Raw genomic sequence first — 22401 nt, 5'->3', positions numbered from 1 at the left:
TAGGCCATTGTTAGGTTCATGTGTGACACCCATTCTGCATACTGCTAAGATCAGCCATGTCGAAAGCATCGCGTGGATAAATAGAATCACAAAGATGGTAAAGTTCTTAGCTCGGTTGTGCAACAAAGAAAGATGTTTTGAGGTATCAGAATTATCTGAAGGACTCCAGTGGTTTCTTGCTTTACTAATAATCCTAACGCGCTTGAATTAACATTTATCATCCATACGTCTATCCAGTTAAATATAAAGTATTTACGCGTACGTGTATTCCTTAATTCTGACCGATAACATTTATTACATCCTTTATGATCAACAAGTAATTTCTCCTCCCCTAACCAATACATTATAAAGAAGACAGGTTATAAGAATGAATTTAAATCATTTAAGAATATTGTTCGATGTAGCGCACGTATTGTTATGTGCAAGCTTTGTAAGAAATGTATGAAAGACAATGAGTAGAATTTGAGATCGTATGAGCGCGATGTTGGGTTCAGTTTACTTTGAGTTTTTGGTTAGGGAACTCGAATTGGTGAGGTTATTGGGGGGGGGGGGGGTTTAAAACAGGCCGATGTTTCTTGGATGAGGAGACCCAAGAACCAAAGACTTTACGCTGCGAGACTTTAACAAACTTTGTTAAAAGAAGTTTAGAATGCGGCTTGTCGTGGAATGGTTTCCCTCAGGTGATACTCCGTGTCGACCGAGGATGAATGACGCAGAAGATTGCGGGAACAGTTCTAAGTTGTTAAGTTTAAAAAAATGAACTAAAAGTTCATTTATGTTTTACAGGAGTGACAACAAAGATAGACGGACACAAAAGAAACAGAAAGACTCCTATCTGAATGCCTTCTCCAACAAGATAAAACAAAATATCGATAAATACCGAACCGAATTGAGTACAGAAAATGCAAATGATAGCGAAGACATTCCTGTCGCCTCATCGGTTAGTAAATCTAACTAAATCTACCAACTTATCAAGTGATATCTTGACTTTGGTGTCTTTCCCTGGACATCAGAAAGGTCAAAGTCCACATGAACCAAGTGGCTCATTTAGCCAGAATTTATCTCCGTTTCCAGAGCAATAATACCTCTTCCCCCTCAATGGGATGCTGGTCCATCGCAAGGGTTACCCCCCTCTCTCCTTACGAATTTAATCAGACTCCCCTGACAATCCGCCAGTGCCCATTTATCTTGGGTGGAGAGAAGCACTGTGAGAGTGGAGTGTCTGGACGGAAAACACAACACAATGACGAATCGAGGTTTAGGATCCAGGCCCCTTGAACCGGGGTCTAGCGCATTGGCCATACAGCCGGCCTGTCTCGCACACCCTGGATGTCGAAATTGATGAACTTGTGTTTTTTTTCCTCTTGCAGAATCAAAAAGGAAACTCCGAAATCAGTACGTATCTAGTTATGATTTCACAATGATTCAGAGTTGTTCGTGTGTACGTGCGTTCATTGTTCATGTGTTTTACACGCGTGCTCTAAGCTTATCAGAGATTTTACCTGCTTCGTTCACGACTCACTTAAAGAGTTCTTTTTGTTTTCATTTTTATTTTAGTTGAGCAAGATCTGCACGAATCACAAACCACATTGCATGCCCAAGATAATCTCTAACAACAGTTAACCTTAAGCACTTTTCGTCACTTGATCCCTGTCAACTCTTTGTCTTTATCGTAAGAAAATTTAAGACTAAAAGCTACAGTTTAAATTAAAGTTTAATTGGGAGAAGATTTAAGGTCTTAAACTTAAGTCACCAAAACTTAACTTACAAGGGGAAAAAAGCACATAGTTGCACGTTTTTATAAGTAAGGTTGAGGCGAGTAAAAAGCACTGATAAAATATTGCAGTGCGTGCATTGCGCCATGGTCAGCTGTACATATTTGTTTACAATTTCGTCCTTCCGTTGGTATGTTAACTACGAAGGCGATATCATTAAATTATTTTTCTGAAAAAGAGAGATGTCACTAAACCCACTTAGGTGACTTCGTAATCGTCGCAAAGAATATATTTTTTAAATTCATGTTTAAGACTTAAATTATGTTGAATTAATCAGAAACTTGATCGAAGTCAAAATCAAGGCTTGTGAAAGTGATCTCTTGTCAAGAAATGGAACATACCTTTGAGGTTTTGATGAAAACTTTGGGAAAGCGATCGGCGGCTAAATCCCTCCTTCGAAGCATTGTTGTAATTTTTCCTATGTAGTTGTCGGAGGGGTTATTGCTTGTAGAAAGAACGCAAAAATAATAATGGATTGATTGTAAGCGCTCGACAACAGCAGGCACATTGCATTGTACTCCGCCTTAGTCGTCGTTGAATGAGATAAAGCAAAGAGCTGGCAACGGTAATGTAATGCTTATTTAGTAAAACTAATTCCTAACGTTTTATTTTATATAATTTTTTTCCGTTGCTAACCCAATTAACAATGCACAACGTACTTACTTTCACGCCGTCAGCTTTCATCGAAGTTCTTCGTGACGTCACTGTTAAAAGCGGCCACCATTTACGGCTTCAGTGCAAATTATCATCGCTCCCCACCCACCCCCTCACGGTGACCTGGACTAAGAACCAGCATGCCATAGAAAATTACGACAATATCAGGCTAGTTAAAGACGGAGTCACATATGCGTTGGACATCACGCAAACGGAGACTGCTGATACAGGTCACTACAGGTGTTCTGTCACGTGCGGGTCACGCCGCATCACTTGCTCCGCTAACGTTGCCGTGTTAGGTAAAAGCAAAAGCTGTCAAATCAGGTACCCCTTGCTGCTGAATGTCAAGTGGCATAAATTGCTCCAAAATGTTTGGGATAGGACTACCAGCGAGATGCGGAAAGAACATTCTTCATTTTTATGTCCTCGGCGATTGAATTTCGATCTCCGACGGGTGAATCTCGAACACTCACGAGTACATTTCGATCTCTCTTCAGTGAATTTCGGTCTCCCACGATTGTGTCACGGTCACGCCTTATATTTTACTTCCAACTAATTAAAAGGCTGTTGTGGGTTGATCACAGAAACGTCGAACCCAAGTTGGGACCAAATAGTTTTGGTGTGAAGTATGTCCTACGACTTACAGTAGCAAAGGGGAAGAGGGGTCCCTAAAACAATCAGCAATTAAATGTCAGAGTTATCTCCAGGGTAAATCACTGTTGTCTATTTTTCAAACTTGCGGTATTTTTAAATATTAAACACTAAATTATGGCAAACTTTGGGAAATCTTTCGTCGTGTCAGGTTTCCGTCAAGTGACATAACTTCTCAAGCGACCTCACTGAATTTTCGGTGACGGAAATGTGCCGACCGAGGTCGAGTTTTTCCGTCCCGAGAATCCTAAACACTATCATTGTTATGTCATTCCTCAGTTGATTTCATTTTCATGTGTTACAATTGTCGTTCATATCCTAACTTTGCTTGTTACATCATTAAGGTGTTCCTGAACCTCCTTCGAAACCTTGCGTCAGAGAAATGACCTCATCATCGCTCGTGTTGCACTGGGAACCACCTAAGTTGGACGGGGGTAAAGAAATCACCGCGTACACTGTGGAGTATAAGGAGACTGGGGTGAGTGTGTGGCAGGCGGCGGTGCCATTTGTGGCGGGAAACAGCACGCTAATTGATGATCTTACGCCGGGCGCCACGTACCAGTTCCGAGTCAGTGCTAATAACGAGATTGGTATCAGTCGACCCAGTCCTATCTCGGATTCTATAACACTGGACGTCGAAAGCGGTGAGTGTTTCAGTAGGCGCAAGTCATATGCGAGCGTGACGTTTGTTTTAAAGGTGGTCACGCACAAAAAAGCGTAACTTTTTCATCAAATTAGTTGTCGCGCACTTTTGATGGTTTCTACAAAGAGCGCAGAAACATGACAATTGGACTTGTATGCACAGAGATTTAGAAGCTGTATTAAAACCTATTTTTCTATTAAACCTAAAGAGACTCAAAGAAGTTTGCGTTAGTATACTTTTGTGGTAATTTCTACTCATTAAAGGATCCCTTTACCATATAATTTAAAACTTCTACTCAATTAAATCTCTAATCTGAACTGTGTTGCTTTTTTCAGAAGAATCGTCTTAAACATCGAGCTAAATGAACATCAGTTATCTTCGTACTTCAAAGAATTAAACTATTCAAGCCACTTTAGAGATCTTCTAATTATTCTAGTCCAACCGTAAAACAAATGACAAGCGTTGTAAAATAAAACTAATTTGTACTCTTAATTGGTATATTGTTGTATAAACTTGTAAAACTTCCCTAGGACGTACGCTTTACTAGAAATAAATGATTAATTGTTAGGTAGTAGAAAATTTAACTGATCATCCTAACCGTCGGTTGTAGTATTTGAAGAATTGCTTTGTGGATAGCTGCCAAAATGAAACTATTGCCTCCCGGGAATAACAATAAAACGTATGTTCTTTACGTGATCTGCTGGTCAGCTGATAATCACGTGTTGTCACTGAGTAATCGGGCCAATTACTATCCTTGTTGAATGACAGGTCGTGCGGGCACAACTTGTCATTCAGATATAAGATCAATCACTCAAACTTTTTTGCGGGAGAGTTACTTGAAATAAACAGCGTTTTAATCAAAGCAGCCAAGAATAGTTACAGGAATACTGTTAGCTTTCAGATCAGATGGATTGATACCGCAAAGCTTGCAGAAACTTATAAATTTACGACTTGATTATTCTGACATCTACCTAAAATCTTCTGGACGCGTTTTTGTCGGCTTACCTATTGCTAAGCCAATCAGTGAATCAGTTTTTTTTTTTAGCCACTTGACAGAAGCTTGCATCGCGATTTTTAGGTATTTTTATTACTTTTTAAGTGTTAAAACCAGGTTAAGATGCGTAAATGGTCGTAGTTGTATTAAACTATCAAATCTCTTTAAGGTATTCTAACCTCGGATTATTTCATCAAATCAACTTTGCTTTACTTATCTCTGTTTTACTGTAGTAATTTCCCTCGTAATTCAATAACTTTAATCAACCTTTAAATTGTAAAACGGTTTGTTCAGAAACAACTCGTATGGTTCATGAAACAGAGAGGATAAATTTCCCTCGGTACGATGAATAAACAGTTAAGGATAACAAATAAAATAGAAATAAAATTGAGCTCCGTTACAGAGCAATCTGTGTTCTGCTTGGCGAGGATTTTATTTTAATAATTATTTATTTTAATTTATTGACTAAATTGCAATGTACTTGTCAAGCAGACATGGATTTGCTCTTTTGGGCAGGGTCTGTAGTGATTTATAACATCATTTTTAACCTTAGTCTATGAGAAGACCCTCATTACAAACGCTGCAGGACGCGCGTTTCCCGCCCGGGGGAAGACTTGAGCCCAGATCCCATGCAGGGTTCTTGCTGGCTCGCGTTGCCCAAGGCCTCACACGTTCCGCGGGCGAAAAAACGCTGGGGCGAAAAACTCAGGTGCCAAAGCGTTATTAATGAGGAGCTGTTCATAGTCTATTTTAACTTATGAGTTATGGGGACAACACGGTTACATTGAATGATGCTTAAATCAATTTAGTTGTGCTTAATTATCTGAGTAGCTGCTAATTAGAAATAAAAACCGACTGAAATGTTTGACGATGAATTAGTTGTCCTTTTCCAACCTTCGCTTTGCCTTACCTTGTTGCGAAGAACGTTGTGAAACCGTTAACAGAATTTTGAATGAGACTGAAGTTAACGAAGCAATGATTTATTTGAAAGTGAGTGACTAGTGGTAAAAATTTTAAGAATGGATTTTCCTTTTCACACCTAAATATCGTTCCTAGCCCAACTGTTGTGAGAGCGGACTAAACATGCTTCATCTTAGAGCGTCGTTGCGCGAGGCAAATTGCGACGGAGGAGGCGCGCGTGGGTGTAGATGCTGTTAGGAAGAACCGCGCGAGGAATAAATGCCCTGTGATAGAAGATAGGCGAGGATGAGGGTAAGTGAAGAAAGTGAAGGTGGAGATTCGTGAGAAAAGAACCGCACGAAAGTCGAGAAGCTTTGAGGAGAAGTAATGTGAAAGATGAGTTTGATGCGCGAGGAAAGAAACGCTCGAGGAAGGAGATGCGCAGGGATGTATGCGCGTGAGAGAGGAAGAGCACGAGGAAGAAGACAGAGTGCTGAATATTTAGCGTCCTTTTTCCGTTCTTTGCAATTGTCTTCACCTCCCTACCTTTTGCTTACGGCACATAAAACATTATTTGTTTCTTCCTCTCAGACGATGAAAAAAAGAAAAAAAACAAGAGGAAAGTGCGCTCCAACTCGCGAAGTGATCCTATTGTTTGGAAAAAAGATATCGAAGATTATTATAACATTTACGCCGAGCTTGGAAGGTGAGTTGCAGATTTCTCCGATGAATAATGAGTCAGTGGCTCTCTTGTTTTTCTTTTCTGTACTAATGTGTCAGTCAGTCAACCGCATTCCACTTTTCGGTTGTTAAACCCTCTTAACTCCCAAACCAAATTTGTAATTCTCCTTACTGTCAACCATACAGTTCTTACAATGTTAGTTCAGAGAATTTTGTATTGGATCAACAAATTGTCCTCAAATTGATATATTTCTTTATTCTCGTCACTTATCTGGTTGATATTGTATTGATATTGTAAGGAGAAACTCTATCTTGGTCACTCATGGGAGTTAAAGGGTTAACGCTCTGATCAGCCGCAGAGGTTGCAGTTATATTCTTGCCACTTCATAGAGTGGTCATCCTAGCTTCATGTAACGAGGAAATTTCGAATGCCATGCAGTGAGCATTGTGCACTTAAAAGTCCTACAATGTTGCTCTCCACAAGTAACTTCCGCAAGGGAACAATCGTTATCTATCGTATCGCTATCTATCGTATCGTTATCTATCTTTGCGTCGCAAAACTTAACCGATTTCCTTACCCGCCTCACCCCCGCCTCATTGGCAGTCAAATTTCTGTATTCCCCCCCCCCCCCCCGACGACTGAGCCCCTTTCCGTTCTTCCTTAAAGCCACGTGATTCCTCTAAAATCCACCGACTCCTCCCCTCCCTCCCTGAGTGGTCGCAACGATCTACGTTTCCTTTTACGTCCAACTCTGATGAATGGATTGCACCTTTTTCAGGGGCCGTTTTTCTGTTGTCAAGAAGAGCGTAGAAAAAGTAACAGGGCAGGAATACGCCGCTAAACTGGTCAAGAAACGAATGGTCGGAAAAGAGGAAGTAGAAGACGAGATTTATCTCCTTCGAAGGCTCAAACATCCTAATTTGAGTGGATTTATCGACGCTTTCGATACAACGAAGAACTTTGTAGTAATTGTTGAACTTCTTGCCGGTGGTCGGTTGTTCGATCATCTGGTCGTTATGGACAATTTAACGGAGAAAGTTGCTATAGGTCATGTGAGGGAAATACTCGAAGGAGTTCAGCATCTTCGAGATCTTTCTATCGTGCACCTCGACCTAAAGGTGAGGCTATGAACGTAAACAAGTGTGACGCAAGTCGTGGTCATTGCGTGTCCAACAAAGTATTGTTTGTAAAAAGAGGGGTCAAATGTAATCTCTCCAAATTCTTATCTTCTTTTTTTTCCCTTTAGCCGCAAAACCTTCTCCTGGATGGTGGGCCGTTACCAAAAGTGAAAATAATCGATTTTGGTTGTGCAACGGAGATTTCCGACTCAGAATCTGTAGTTAAGCAAGTGTTTGGAAATCCTGAGTGTGCTGGTATGTTTCCATTTACTTCTGCACGTATAATAAACAGTTCCACATGAATGTTCCTCTCTGTAGCTTTAACTCAAAGGGATTCATCCACAGACTTGAAAGTTAGAACCAACTTTTGCAGTTTGATCAACAGAACCACTTGATAGTATTTCTCAGTAGCTTTTATTTGAATGACCACAACACGAGACTTGTAATGTACAGCCCTTTTAACTCGCAAAATACCGATCATCTTTTCTTTCTTCAGCTCCAGAATTAGTGAACAGACAACCTGTAGACTTCACAACAGATACATGGTATGTGTCAAGCTAAAGACTTTCTTAGTTAACTTTCTGTTCTGAACTTCTCTGGGTTGTTTATGTTATTAACGAAAATATTTCTCTCCTTTGACTGCAGGAGTATAGGCGTTATTACATACATCATGTAAGTATCACCAATTCATTTCTATGTACGAGTAGATAACTGAGCTCTAGGGTAATTTTTGGGGGAGTAGGGATGGGTTAGTCACGAGAGCGCTCTTGTCCTATTTTTGTGGCCTGGGTTCGATTGTTTGTAGTTAGTTCTCTTCCTTGCTCCGAGATTTTAATTCAAGGTAACTGGTCGCTGTGATTGGTCAAGAAAACTCCCGCCAGTCTCTCAACCAATTAGCTTCTCAACCTCTTGACTAGTCAACTTCCATCAATCGTGATTTGGTCACCCGCGTTTTCCCGCACCTCAGACAGTTTACTTGTCCATATTTTTAGTTCTCGTTGGCGCCTTGTGATATTTACCTTCTCACTGACTGGCTGTTTTACGACAATAGAGCGAGAAACGCCTTTTGACGCTCCACCCCGCAGAATATTCACTGATAGCTTGTTTGGTTTAAATGACTCTCTCCAACTTGACTTTTATCCCCCTGCTTTGCAGATTGAGCGGAGTTTCACCGTTTCATGGGGAATCAATCGAAGAAACTTGTCGAAATATCACAGAAGTGAAATACGAATTCAATCCGAAGCATTTTGAACCAATTTCACAGCAAGGAAAGGATTTCATCTCCTCGTTACTTGTTAAAAATCCGAAGTAAGTGAAGAAGCAGCATTTAGAACTCTTCTTTGGAAAGATTTCCTATTTGCAAAGTGCGTTTTGCGCAACTTACTCTCTTCCGTAGCATTTTACTGATTAGTTCTTATTAAAATTGTACAGTAGTAAACTGAACTGATGGTGCATGTCTGAAACCTCATCGGAAGGGGTCGGAAGCCGTCGGAGAGACCGAAGTCTTCCGACACTGTCACCGTTGACTTCCTTTCTTACATCTAACTAAAAAAGTCTCGAAAATGGCTCGAATTCTCAATATAATTTCGATTTTATATCAACTTTTATTTTGTTCCCATCCTAATTCTGAACTTTTTTTTACTTCAATTACGTTTAGAAAAAGAGCCGACTGTCAAAATTGTCTAAATTCTCAATGGATTAAGGTAAGACAAAGTTTTCCTTACAACAATTGGTGATATTATTTCGCACTCTTCGTACCTCCTTTTGCCAAATTTCCCACGTTTATTACGAGAGGTAAATTTTCGTGCGCATGGCGCTGATTCCAGACTGGTTGTTGAGCGCTACTCGAGTTCACTTATTACGCCCCGCCCTTCCCCTGTGAGTTTTCCCGCGTTTACTGCTGCCGCCACTGTCACCTGATTTTCATAAGCTCAGGTAACAGTCATAAATGTACCCAGCTCTTTTCACCATTAGCAAATAGTTTCCCAGTTTTGCCATGCTTCAAAGTTTTTGCCTACCTGTCTTGAGCCTCGTGTTTTTACCGTTTGTAAACCCGATTTGCCTTATTTTTTATCCACAAAACTTATGTAAGAACTTTTTTTTAACCGTCGCCATTAATCGTTTTTCGTTGCGTTTCACAGATGATTAGTCCCAGGCCCCCTAGTCCAGTTAGACAAGTTAAACTCAACATATCACGGTTAGCGGCCTTCAACGCAAGGAGAAGAAATCAGGTAAGAGAAGTCAGTGTTAGACGAAAGATTGATTCGCTTCTCATTTCTCTTTACCTTTTTGGTTGAGAATGCATCACAGTTGTAAGGAGAAGACAGAGATTAATTGCTAATTGAAATAACCGAGTGGTGGAGTATTTTGGAATTAGTTAATGTCGCATTTGGTTGTAAGACTGTTTTTTTCACATTTAAGCTTTAAACTTCTAAGAGTGACCAGCATCTAATTTCTCTTTACAATATCATCCGGAAATCAAACATAAAGGTCAGGAGAATGAAGGAAATGATCACCAACTAAAGAAGCCCTTGATTGTGAAACAAATTCTCCTTGGTAGCTCCTTATGAAATGTATAGAGAACAGTATGGAGAATATGCATACTTATGTTAGGTTATGAATGGTTAACCCTCCGCGGTGGAGAAACGCGTGTCCTGCAGCGTTGCTAATGATGGCCTGCACACGGGCGAGTACTCCTCGCCAGGTCGCTAAAGTTCTAAGGAGCAGTTGTTGAGTAAGGAAAATTGTCAGCCAGTGGGTGTTGGATTTTTATAATACTACAAACGAATATGTCGTAGCTAGTGTGGAGAATTGCCTACTACATCTTCCTTGATTTTCTTTCCACCTCAGCACGACCTTACGCCATTACCAATGAATAAGAACGTCAAGAACACCACGACTGTATAGCATTAAGGTGAGGGAAAAAAATAAAAAATAAATAAATAAATAAATAGAACACTTAACCATCTATAAAGAAATGACACTTACAGTAGCTTTTTCAAATTTTGAAATTTTTTTTTTTTGATTTTCAGAAAGGATTTATGCTGGTCTATTCCAGAGAAAAACTTAAATGTTGTTTTTCCTCTTTTTTTTGCAGTTTCAAGAATTTTACTTACGGATAGAAAGTTAGCCCTCTGTTTCGTCACTTTTGTAAAAAACTATTCATGTAATGAGGAAATTGTGCACATTTTCAAGTTGTACAGCTGTAATATATTTTGAGCGGTCTTGTATGTAAAAGAATAGGTTATTTTTTAATGAAAATTTATGAAACCTTTTCAAAACAATATGTAAATTGTAGATTCGCATCCAGTCGACCAGTGAGAGGTCGCTGGGACTAGAAATGTTTAAAAGAGAAGAGAAATTTATTGCTTTGTTTTTAGTTATCTGCAGAATGGTGTAGGTTTCCACCATTTTCCTTAATAGCTTTTTAAGGGAAATAATTTTTGTTTTCGTGGACAACCAATTCTTTGCGAACGTTTTAGTTCGATTTGCTAGTTCGATTTGCTTGTTTGATTTCGTGCGACGGTTGTCGTTCAGTTGCAGCGGCGTCGCTTCTGATGGATCGGTGCGTTGTGTAACATTGAATATTGTGTATTGGACGGTTGAGTATGTAAAGATGTCGTGGATTTATTTTCTGTTATTCAACGCAAGTCCAAAGATGCAAGTTTGTTTTCAGTGGTTTTTTAGTTTTTGTAGTACTTCTCTTTTCCCCTCTGTCAGTTTCCTTCACAAACCAAATAAAAAGAAGCATTCGTTGGATTATTTTTGCGCTAAATTCCCCTTTATTACCAGCAAAGATACTATTTTCCAGCATTTGCCAAATTGCTGGCTTATTTATTAACTTAATGACGAAGTTAATGACAGAAATTATGCATAGCATTCAGAAATTGTTTGAGAAATAAAACGTGAAGAATTTATTGAATTTGTGTAGTAACTTCACAATCCTTACATGAATTTCTACTTATCTCCATTTTACCTGTGGAAACTTTTGCAGTTTTTCTCTTCTTTCAATCCACTGTTTTTTAAAACTGAACCGAGCTCGTTTGCTGTATTTAGGAGTGACTTAGAGAACTTACAATAAATTAACATGCATGTTAATCTACAAGACTTTTACATCAACATTGAACTTGCAAAGCAAGCCGCGAAGTGCTTGGATCTTTCGTGACAATTGTAACCCTTGAAAAATGATAGCTTTCTCTTAAAAGGTAAAACTTAAAATGTTTTGTTTCGTTGACATATTCATCAGTCAACTTTGAAGAACTCATTACGCAAGAGGAAAACCTATCTTGAATAACTGTTAAAAACACGTAACTTTTAACTTCTTGATTCGGCGAAACGCTTTCATTTTGTTGAGTTCGCTGTTATTAGGGTTCTTCTGTATGATTGTGCACCGTTAAGTTTTGCAAACGGATACACAACCGGTGTAACTCACGTATTTCTTGTGTTCTCCGATTTCCGGGTCATGTTTCTGGTGACGTGAACCACTGTTAATCTCTGTTTTGTTCCATTTTTTGCACGTACACCTAATCAACGGATCTTCTCTTGAATGAAATCTTCTTTGCGAAGTTTTGATGTTTTCCGACATTCGAGTCGTGGTTGCAATCACGCGAACGAATCGTTCCTCTCTTGTTTCCTTTCAATTTTTGCACATCATACTGCGTCTATTCCGTCAGCCGTTTTTGCCACGTTCTTGTTCACACGCATCGTATGACTGTCCACTCCGTAAGAGGCGGAATGTTTTTGCGTTTTCTCAATTTGAGTGGAAGGGAAAATAACGTAGGCTATTACTAAACATAGAAAAAAATCTAAAATTCGACTCACTGTCTGATAACCCCACCATGGCCAGTGATCCACAACATTCTCTCCTTCGAAATCATACAGTTTGTACAACGAGAACAGTGAATAAAGTTCTGCTCCGAAGTTTAGCAATGCAAGAAGCGAGACAAAGCCAGAAATTCGAGCAATTTTTTGCGCTCCTTTTGAAGGTTTGTTTTGATCACCGCTCAAAGTTTTTGCCTGCTCGACCGTGACACTGTAGCTCTGCGGGTCGAGCGAGGCAGAAGAAAGCGTTGAAGCGGTTCGATCCTTCACCACTGTAGAGCTGAAGAACTTGGCTGTGATTTGCGATTCCCAGTTTACTTTCCAACCACTGTACAAGAAGCACGCTGCCAGAATGAACCACCAGGAAATTAACACCGTTTGGCATAAAATAAGCAAACGAGCGAGCTTCGGTGCCAGTGTTATGACCAAATACACAACTAACACGATCACAAAATGCGACGCTATCACCGACACCAGAAACTTGACATTTTGAAGACGCCGTGAGATCAGTCGAAGTTTGTTTACTTCGAGGAAGGCGAAGTGAATCAGTGATAAGGCTGATGTTAAGCAAGGATATCCAATGGCAAAGATGATTCTGCTCAACAACACTGGAAGATCCAAGACCGTGTGCGATTCGTAAGGATCGAGGAACAGGTACAGTGTTCTTGAGACACTAAACGTCATTAACATCAGACAGACAGCAAGAAAGTAATTCGCCAACGTCATGCCTCTGGCTCTGTGTTTGATTTTCACGACACAAACACAAGAGAACACTGCCACGCCGAAGAACAGGACTCCAAAACCGATGTAGTGAAGTTCCCAAAGATATTTCCAATCTCTCAGCGCAAGATCCCAGTCGGGAAGAGGTTCGGGGTTTGGAGGAGCAGACATCTCTGGCCAAGGTTCTGCTCCAGCTTTTGCTCTCGTCACTGTTTCAGGCTCTGTGGATGGCATAGTATGATCTTGACCTCGTGAAATTCTATGCAAATTCTCAAATCGTTCCAGAACCCAGCGACCCTCTCCAAGTAACAAGCACAGTTCAATTATTGAACGATGACCGATTAAATCGAGTTTCTGTTAATTCGATGATATTGTAACGCAAGACTGATCTCTGAATGTTTTTTTAGCCTTGAACAAGTCGTTTGTGAATATCTTCTCCTTCCAACTTATCTGTCTTTGTATGCATTAGTTATTCCCTTATTGTCACGATTAGTTTCGTATCCTTTGTGATGCAAAACAGCTCAATTTGATTCAGCTGATTAGAACAGTGACGAAGCGCCGTTTACAAACAACCTCTCCTTATCACATCCGACAATGACCTCAGCATTATTCAAATTCGCGAGGCAATATAATTCCTATTTTGGTGTTGAGTGTCTCTCTAAGAAGTGGTTTGTCGTTTACGTATCTCCGTTTCTTATATTAACAAACTTAGAATATTCAACTTCAGGAAAAAGGCGTATATTTTTTGACGTATTCACTCAAAGCTTTTTTGTTCCCGTGACAAGCGCACGCGCCCCAACACATGGAAATCAATGTAAAATTTCCTGAGCGTAAACAGTATTAGAAAAAGTGGGGGAGTATTACGGTATTAACAGATTATTCACCTGACATAAGCAAATATGTAAGCAAATATTGATATTTTCAGATGATTACGTCTATTTCCTTAAAGCAAAGACGAATTTTCAATTTCTTTAAAACGGAAATAGACGTGACTCATTCCGTTGTTATGGCGTTCTAGAGAGTGCAACTAATGGCTTATTCCCCCTACAGAGAAGACAAACTTCCGGCAAACCTTTTTACGAGAAAAACTTACCATGAAAATTCAAGCTAGCATTATACGCTGGGTAAATATTGAAAGTGGTTTGAAAATATTCAGCTGTGGTTCACCTGGCTCTATTATGACGCGTGAGTTTCACGACAGAATTGCGTGTTTTTTGCCACAAGCATGGAGTCGATTGGTGACCATAGATATAAAATTTTAATTCCTAACAGTATCTTCTAGAATCCCAATGGAAGCTTACGATACAATGGACGAACAAAGAAAGTATGACGAGTACGGAACGCGTTAGTGAAAAACAATTTCGATAGGGAAATCACTTAGGATATTTTGGTCAAGTTGTTAAAAAAATCCATCTGAGTCGTTCCGACCGTTTCTGTTTTCATTTCAATTCAGTTCCTGGTTACAGCGCTTAGGGTTGGCTAATATTAAAGGGTGTATTTTCAGCCAGTTTCTCTTTCTTGATGATCATCGTCATGCTTACTGCATACATCAGAAAAGAGCTTTTTGTTCTTGGTAAAGATGATAATTCAATTAAGGCTTCTTTTCAGAAGAAACACAATGACTCCACCTTAGGCTCTGATTAGTTTTGAAATCAGCCCTTCCTCTTTAAACCTTTTTACATCCTAGCATCAGTATGCAAACTCTATAAGATAGTAACAATTTTCACGCATATGTGAAGTGTGTTATAGAATTTGATTGCCTCTCAAGGGAGTTGATATTCATTGAACTCAACCAAAACTGTTCGTACAAACAGACTCTATGCCCTAAATCTTTTACACGCCAACATCAGTATGTATATTCTCCATACTGTTCTCTATACATTTCCTAAGGTGCTGACGAAGAGAATTTGTTTAACAATCAAGAGTCTCTTCAATTGTTGACCATTTCCTTTATTCTCATAACCTTGATGTTTGATTCAAGTCTGATATCGCAGGGAGAAATTAGATGCTCATCACTCTAAAGGGAAAACGCATTAAAGAATTACTTCAGCTACCATTTAGAAGGAAGAAGAGTCGTCAGCTCCACCCAAGTCGAAAAGTCGCTTCGTTGTTATGCAGTTATCTTCGATAATAGCTTCGGGATAAAACTAAAATACGTAAAGGAATAAATTTTAGTTTTTGAAATAATACTTACAAGTGTTTGTTGTAGCAAACCTCTACTGCTTTACTCCTGAAACCCTAGGAGTGATTGATGTCTTAACTCTCCTTACAATATCACTTCTACATCACACAGAATGATTGTTGAATCAAACATTATGGTCGTGAGAATAAGGGAAATGATCACTCATCAGACAAGCTCTTGATTGTTGTACAAATTTTCTCTGTCAGTATCATTGGAAATGTATGGAAAACAGTTTGGAAAATAAGCATTATCGATCTTCGGGGTTGAAGGGATAAACTGATATAAACCAAAACGTCATAAATGATTATTTGCAAATCCGGAATGAACCAGAGCACTTTACGATCTAGATTGGTGCTTTGATTTCAACATACAGCCCTGATATCGAACAACCATTTTAGGTAAAATACAAATATCTGTTAATACTGCAAGTTACAATATTTAAAATAAGCGAAATCATCTTGGATTGATATTAATTACGAAACACGATTTTCTAAAAATAAAGACAAACTTAAACTTTAATTTCTTTGAGACTAAAGTATTTTTGTTACACAGCAACCGTTCAAAATGTTTTATTTCGCTTTCCAGAACTCCGACGTTGTTTTCCGATGCTTTCGAAACATCGTTTCGATTCCAAATACTAATCAACTACCGAAGGGTTTGTCCAAGGTAAACGAACATTTTTGAAAACATTTCCTTGAGATTGTGTTTTGTTTCTATGTTTTTTACGTCTCCAGGACAATGCATTTTCAAGATATTTTTCACGGATGAGATGTTAGGAGATATTTTTGTGGTCTTAAAACTTATATGTCTTGAGAACGAGGATCCGGTACAAATTGTAAATTTGTTTACTTTTTAAAGCTGCTTTCATGTCAGTGCAAATAGGCCTGGTGTAAAAGAAAGTATAAATTTGGATTATTCTATCAAAATACGGTATAAATGCAAACTTAATATACAGTTACGAGTGTTTATTAAATTAACACGCCTTCAAAACTCATTTACCCAATTTGATGGTTGTGGTATAAGTACTGTCGTAGTAAACGACCTTGAATTCATTAAGCACTTGCAGATAGAGACATTATCCGTATTAGTCCTTGAATTCAGAGGAATATTTTTATGTATAATGAGGTTTTCTTCAGGGGTTTTAGAGCGAAAAATTCTCATAGTCAACCGCATATTAACAACAATGTACGGCCAATCTAGTTTCTAGAGTTGTCGTTACCCTATTTCAGCGGAATACCCAAGAAAATGAGGATTCTAGTAACGAGATAATAACTTGGCCTACCTGAGAACTAGTTATTGATCAATAACTTCAATTTATTTTTATCTGTAAAGAGAAAGCTAAGACTGTATCATGAGAAGGTCTCGCGTACGAGTTATCACTGTTCAGAATTTGGATAAAAATTATATCAACATCTAAACTTTGCTATGGGCGACAGTGACGAACCTGGGACGTGTGTTTTAAAGAGACCTGTAAGGAGCGTGGGAAGGGACGAAAATGGACGATGAAGGAATATCTCTATTTATATTTTCTGTCTTAAGACTTTTGTTTCATGTACGTCAACCATTGCAGAACGTGCTCTTCTGTCAATCACCTCATGAGTAAAAGAAGCGAATTTTCCAACAAACTGTCTGTTGTTAGTGATCTTATATAAACATTAGTGCTCGCCGTCTGAGAGTTCATCAGTTAAAAGTAAAATGAAACTCATCCTCCTCTTCATCAATGTCGTTGATCCGAGCCTTTACACTCCTTTTTATTGGGCTTTGTTAGCAAGTTGTAAAAAAAAAAATGACCAAGGCCACCCTTGGATTTTGAATAGGGTCTCATGCGATTTGCAGATTACAAGTAGTCCCTCCTTCGCGTGAAAGTCCGTTACAAGATTCAAAAAACTTAGCGTAAAACAAAACTGGTCTCAGCGCGCTGCGCAAGACTCTGAGAGGGTAGCGCACGAAAAGTTCCGCGTGGCGCGCTAACATCAATTTTTTTTGGCTAATTTGTTTTTGACTGGCACGAAGGAGATGAGAATCTGCTCTTAGTCTATGCGATTTGAAATTTCCGTAGTATTTGTAGCTTGCTTAGCTGGCGGTTTTGACGTGCGCTTTTGGCTGCGTGCGTTTATTGTTGCTGTTATGCGTCCTAAACCTCTCGTAGCTTCTCCGCTTGTATCAACTGCTCCATTACTTGACGCTTCTAAGAGCGCATGAAACAGTCAATTATTTTTCTGACCAAGGTAATCAACTGTCTGAATTTCGTAAAATTTCATTTTCGACTCGTGGATACTGCGATTATTCGAGAGGATGCCAATTTACAAAAGGTGTATATTCCAATTTTTTTATATGTTGAAAAAAAAGGCATCGTGCCATTCAGTAATATTTCTGGGTTTTTTTTCGTTTTGTTGTAAGACGACATCAAGAAGATACGTCTTTGAACATAGTAACAGACGCGAGATCAAAATCACAATGACAACGAACCCAGTCTCTTAAAAGTGAAAACAGAAATCTAGTACTCGTCTAGATTGTCTGCTAATGTTCTCTCCACGACCGTATTAAATCTGCAAGCAGGCTTTCATTGGGGCTGCTACAAGAGCGGAAAAGCCTACGCGTTTCTCCTCCTGGAGAGATACGAGTGCGCGAGAAGTCCGAGAAGGTCCAGGCACAAAACGCCAGACCTCGCACGCTCGATTCTCGCGTGCTTCAACTTCACTGCCACGTCGCAGCACTAATTATAGCCTGTGCGCAATCTAGTCTGAGGAAGACACAATTCTTCGTTTACTTGGATAACTAAGCCAAAATACATTGAAAGCCATTTCTTTTGCGCATTCGAGAAACTTAGAGAAAAATATTTGCTTCGGTTCTTGTAAAATACCATATGAGACCACTTCTAAACTATTGCGCATAAGTTCCCTGAATAAAAATATTCAGATAGATAGTGAAATCACGAGTCCGATAATAGAAATAATCTCTGTGTTTTTTTAGATCTTTAAATAAGTTCCATCAAAATCAGTTTGTATTTTGATCTCTTTATCACAGCTGCGGTAAAAATAGCTTTACTCAGTCAAATATCGTTCCATTTAATTCAAGACAAGAGGGAAACTTGTATTGAACAAATAATTTAATTCAATCTCAAAAACATGATTATTTACGTATGTCGATATATTTTGTCAATTGACGGGTCATTTGCTGAACAATACTATTTATATTTTTTGTGTAAAACCTTGACGCGTTCAAAGTATACTTAACGTAATATATTTTTCTTTGAATTAAGTATTGATATGTATTGATTATCTGAGCCAAAGTTACCAAGACGATCACTAAAAACAAAAGATTATAACAGTAGTGATCCAATTTAACTTGAAAAAATTTGACCAAATTGTGCGCCATTTTTTACCGCGCGAAAACGTGAGCTACCCAATTCCTATTGAATTAAGTTTTGGTTAACAAGATGGCGCAAGTTTTCTGGACCAATCACAGAGCAAAGTAAAGCAAAACCAGAGCAATTCTGAATTATTTTGACACTCAACTAAAAAATTGCTCCGTGACTCGTATGTACAAATCTGCCTTACAATACTAATGTATTACTTGTATTGAATGACTTTAAGCTCTACATTTTATAAATAGTTAATTGGCACCCTGATATAAACTAAGCGGTCGAACAAGGTAAGTATTCTTTTGCTCAATTATTGAACTTTATGGAGATGGTGAGAAACGTGAGAGATGGTGAGTGTCATTAATTTAAAAGAGAGGTGTCCCATACGTCCTCCCTCTTCCAAATGGCTAATACCTTGAGCTATTTTTTGGGGGGAGGGGAGGGGCATTTGTAGGGGAGAATGTCGAGGGATGTGAATAGTTTCGTACCCATACCTTGCATGGCCAAGCGAATGTAATTTATAATTACACTGTAGGATCTGGGTACGAGATTAGGATGTGAGAAGATAATCCCTTAAAAAGGATCTCAAAACAAACCCAAGTTTACAACGTCGACTTTTCTTGACTCTAACATCTTTTTCTTCAGTCTTTTTCTCCGTTCATCGTCAGGGGTTTCTGTACTGAACACAGAGCTTATGACCGTTTCGTCTGTAGGCGAATTTGGTAACGAGCTTCTTATTTTCCTCGCGTCGATCCCCGAAGCTGCATTAGTGCTTTTTTCAAACTGTTCCTGAATCTGCGCCGCTGCCTCCTCGCTGGTCAATCTTATGTACCGTCGCGGGAATCGTTTCAAATCAAACACCGGTCTTCTAAGAGGGGATTCCTGTGACTTATAGCTACCCCTGGTAAAGCTTGGTGACCTTGTGGCCCCAACTGCCTTTCCTGTGTCACTGTCCGGACTTTTGAATGGTCTATGAAGAAGTCTGTTTCGTTGCCTGGCAGCGGCCTTCTTAGGAAATTCTTCGTCCAAAACTTCCGGATATATCTCGGCGGCAGATTTCACCAGTAGCTGGAACTGTTTGTTGAGTGAAAGAAGCTGAGCTTTTAGGGAGCTTTCCTCGTCTTTGAGATAATTCTAATTGGAACAAAAACAAAAAAGCTTTTCAAACCAGGTGCGAACTTACGTAGTATTGTGTTACTACCTAATAAAAAATCTTTCTCTTTACCCACTCTATATCATTTCCTCTGTTTCTGATCCGTGATTCTTTTTTTAACATTTTTCCAAATTCCCTGCTTTTAATTTGGCAGCGCCATTCGAATTTCAACGGTAATTGAGGCAAGGAATTTAAAAACAAATAAATCATTTCCTTGGACAAAGTTATTCCAAGGACATAAATTTTGGTCCCAGTATTAAAAGCTTCCCATGACCCTGGTACATATTCTTTTACTGAAGCAACGCCTTCATTAAGAGGACACTTTTTCCCATCTCTTATCGTACCCAACGATTGAAATGTCCTATAGTTAAAACATCAAGTTTTAAAATTTATTTCGGTACCACATTATCGGCCAAAGTCAAACGGAAGTTATCTACAAATTTCCTTCATAGACTACAATTTTGCAAGACAACTCAGCTCTAATCAAAAACAGACTGCAAGTGAACAATAATAAATGTTTAGATTTTTAGGTAAAGATAAATCTTAGAGAAACAGAAAACACTTCCAACTCTTGGCTAATGAGTCAATGGGGCAACCTTGTAAAATGTATTCAATTCATTGTGAATCCTTGAACCGTGTTAATGTTGTTTTTATTTTTTAGTTGGATAATTTATTACAGTTTCTTCTAAGCTTCAGAACAAGCTGTTACGTCGACAGATTTTTTGCTCCTGACTGATCAAAATTTGATCAATATATAATTTCCCAACTATTTAAACGACTTCCTCTTTCCTTCGAGGAGGTAAAAAACTGATTCGCTGGTTCAGTCCTCTTAATGTTCTTTCTATGACAGACTTCACTTGCGGTCAAGAAAGGTTTTGTTCCCGAAAAAAACCATTTAGCATAATGAGGTAAATTTCGTAAGAGTAAAATTTTTGTCACGAATGTCCATAGACAGTTTATAGATTTCATAACACCTCGTGGATCTTACGAAATTTAGGCTCCAAATTTTCCTTTAGAACTCGAAAGTTCTCTATATAGAGCGTGTTTCAGTATTGTGTGTGCGCATTAATGCAAATCTCGTTTGCTTTCAAAAAAAATAACATCAGTTCGATAAGAGAGAACAGAGAATTTCCGCCATAACACTATGACCTTAAAATGAACGCTTAAAAAAGATTTTTGTCGAAATAACACAATTTTCCCTCTGAATTTTCTTGTTAGGGATATTTAGCCAGGGACTTACCGAATTTACAGTCAGTCAATTTAACGCTGCGTAATTAACATTACTGAATTTGATTTCGTTAGATTTATTTTTTCCTCAACCTAATTATCCTACATTTTAATTACTTTCAAACGATCACAGCAAAGCTATTGTAACTATTAAAGAGTAATTTGATACTTTTGTAGTGGGGAAAGTTCAAGAAAGGCCAGAAAAACTGTTTCACTTTGGCTCGGTAACGTTAAAATTGTAGTCTCGATTCATTCAACTCAAAATAACGTATATCACGTACCATTTCTTTCTTCAAGGTCAATAATATCTCTTGCGGAGTTTCGTCTCTTTCCTCTGCTTGTGCTGTCATCTTAATCAGCGTGAATAATCTTTTAGTCCCAATAGTACGTCGACCTGAAAGCTTCGTTGGCGAGATTTCACTCAGCTTTTTGTTCCCAATCTACATTTTAAGTCGTGATTCAACACATTCTCGTAGAACAACCGAATCTCGAGGGTAATGTCAAGAGTGCTAAGTATTGAGCGGCCAGTATCCGACGGTAAATTAAAAGAAAAAGACCAGAGATTAAATAGGTTTTGTCCTGTCTTTGGACTCGACGTTACAAGCTTTATGCGGCCCAGTAGGAAATTATATACACAACCGTTGGATTAACAAAAGATTTGAATGAAGCTAAGACGATGAATCCACAAAAAATATTGTAAACAGATTCAAGACAGAGGCAAGCCATTCAAAGTCAATGATGCTTTCAAAGACTGTCACTTGTTTTGATTGACAACTCACAGTTGCGCAGGTAAACTTGTGAGCGCTGATTCCCAAATATGTTCAATGTTTTGTTTAACTCGTGACTACAAGATTTATTTATGCAAAACAGTTTCTAATTTAACACTTCTCAATACAAAATGAAGTCAGCCCTAAAATTACCGAGAGACTGCGTCAAACATCATGAATTTTTTTGTGTCGAAATTAGTAAGTGCCAAAGAGGTGCAAAATAACTCGAAGTCAGAAACTGAAAATGTACATCCAGGACGATCACTGTGATGAAGGCGCGACTCATCGATAATTAACTTTAAAACAATTATAAGACCAGAGCTTGTTGCAGGCATTGTTGCCGTAAGTTCCCCTCCCCTCCCCCATTGGGAGTTTTCAGTTCTCAGGCCTCCACACGAGCCAATCATTGGAGAAGAAGGCTTCTCATGATAAGATACGATAAAAGATAAAAGATACGATGGAGAGAGGTGTGTTAAAAAATGAGGTAAGCAGTATGCATTTCTTTGGTTGACAATCTACAATAACCGAGACAGAAACTTGCACAAGCTTACCAAAACAAGAATATTTTGAAATGGAAGGTTACTTTACCCATATGATTACACAGGATTAACAACATGATTTATGTTTTTATTTTGGAATTGTTGTTTGGGGGAAAAAGGAGTTTGAACGGAACAGACGCAAGTACTTGTGCTTATCTCGGGTCAGTTCTATTTTTTCCTGTTTATTTCCCTCTTAACTGATAGTGCAAAT

At 38.7% G+C, this 22401-nt stretch overlaps 3 protein-coding genes across 20 annotated transcripts in view; 1 reads left to right on the top strand and 2 right to left on the bottom strand.

Moving 5' to 3' along the window:
• The window catches only part of LOC131794744 (kalirin), a 99690-nt gene extending 88356 nt beyond the window's left edge, over positions 1-11334 (top strand). For 15 of the 18 annotated variants that reach the window (XM_066160191.1, XM_066160190.1, XM_059112293.2 and 12 more), the window contains 14 exons: positions 787-940; positions 1371-1395; positions 2453-2728; positions 3425-3724; positions 6209-6323; positions 7078-7417; positions 7546-7672; positions 7914-7962; positions 8063-8089; positions 8573-8725; positions 9075-9120; positions 9559-9648; positions 10268-10331; positions 10515-11334. In XM_066160191.1, coding sequence (XP_066016288.1) covers positions 787-940; positions 1371-1395; positions 2453-2728; positions 3425-3724; positions 6209-6323; positions 7078-7417; positions 7546-7672; positions 7914-7962; positions 8063-8089; positions 8573-8725; positions 9075-9120; positions 9559-9648; positions 10268-10324 — 1759 coding nt within the window. In that variant the 3' untranslated portion in view covers positions 10325-10331; positions 10515-11334. Of the gene's footprint in view, positions 1-786; positions 941-1370; positions 1396-1557; positions 2423-2452; positions 2729-3424; positions 3725-4058; positions 5593-6208; positions 6324-7077; positions 7418-7545; positions 7673-7913; positions 7963-8062; positions 8090-8572; positions 8726-9074; positions 9121-9558; positions 9649-10267; positions 10332-10514 lie in introns of those variants that run through there. The other 3 variants (XM_066160189.1, XM_066160195.1, XM_066160196.1) reach the window with 3 other exon arrangements.
• On the bottom strand, positions 11301-13632 carry LOC131794733 (proline-rich transmembrane protein 3-like). The gene has a single exon (XM_059112282.2). The coding sequence runs from the start codon at positions 13190-13192 to the stop codon at positions 12068-12070; it is 1125 nt and encodes a 374-aa protein (XP_058968265.2). The 5' UTR covers positions 13193-13632; the 3' UTR covers positions 11301-12067.
• Positions 13633-18269: 4637 nt separating this feature from the next.
• Positions 18270-21656, bottom strand: LOC131795241 (uncharacterized). The gene is made up of 2 exons (XM_059112807.2): positions 21166-21656; positions 18270-19638 (listed from the first exon to the last, which is right to left on the bottom strand). Exons 1-2 carry the CDS (start codon positions 21232-21234, stop codon positions 19090-19092), a joined length of 618 nt encoding a protein of 205 aa, XP_058968790.2. The 5' UTR covers positions 21235-21656; the 3' UTR covers positions 18270-19089.
• Positions 21657-22401: the final 745 nt, after the last annotated feature.

Source organism: Pocillopora verrucosa, chromosome 13, assembly GCF_036669915.1.
Source record: "Pocillopora verrucosa isolate sample1 chromosome 13, ASM3666991v2, whole genome shotgun sequence".
In the NCBI taxonomy this organism is placed as follows: Eukaryota; Metazoa; Cnidaria; class Anthozoa; order Scleractinia; family Pocilloporidae; genus Pocillopora; species Pocillopora verrucosa.
This window is presented reverse-complemented; position numbering and strand designations above follow the sequence as displayed.

Coding starts and splice junctions, on each gene's coding strand:
- LOC131794733 (XM_059112282.2), bottom strand. CDS start 13,192: ATGCCATCCACAGAGCCTGAAACAGTGACGAGAGCAAAAGCTGGAGCA.
- LOC131795241 (XM_059112807.2), bottom strand. CDS start 21,234: ATGACAGCACAAGCAGAGGAAAGAGACGAAACTCCGCAAGAGATATTA. Junction 19,639..21,165: donor TGACCTTGAAGAAAGAAATG/GTACGTGATATA, acceptor TGTTCCAATTAG/AATTATCTCAAAGACGAGGA.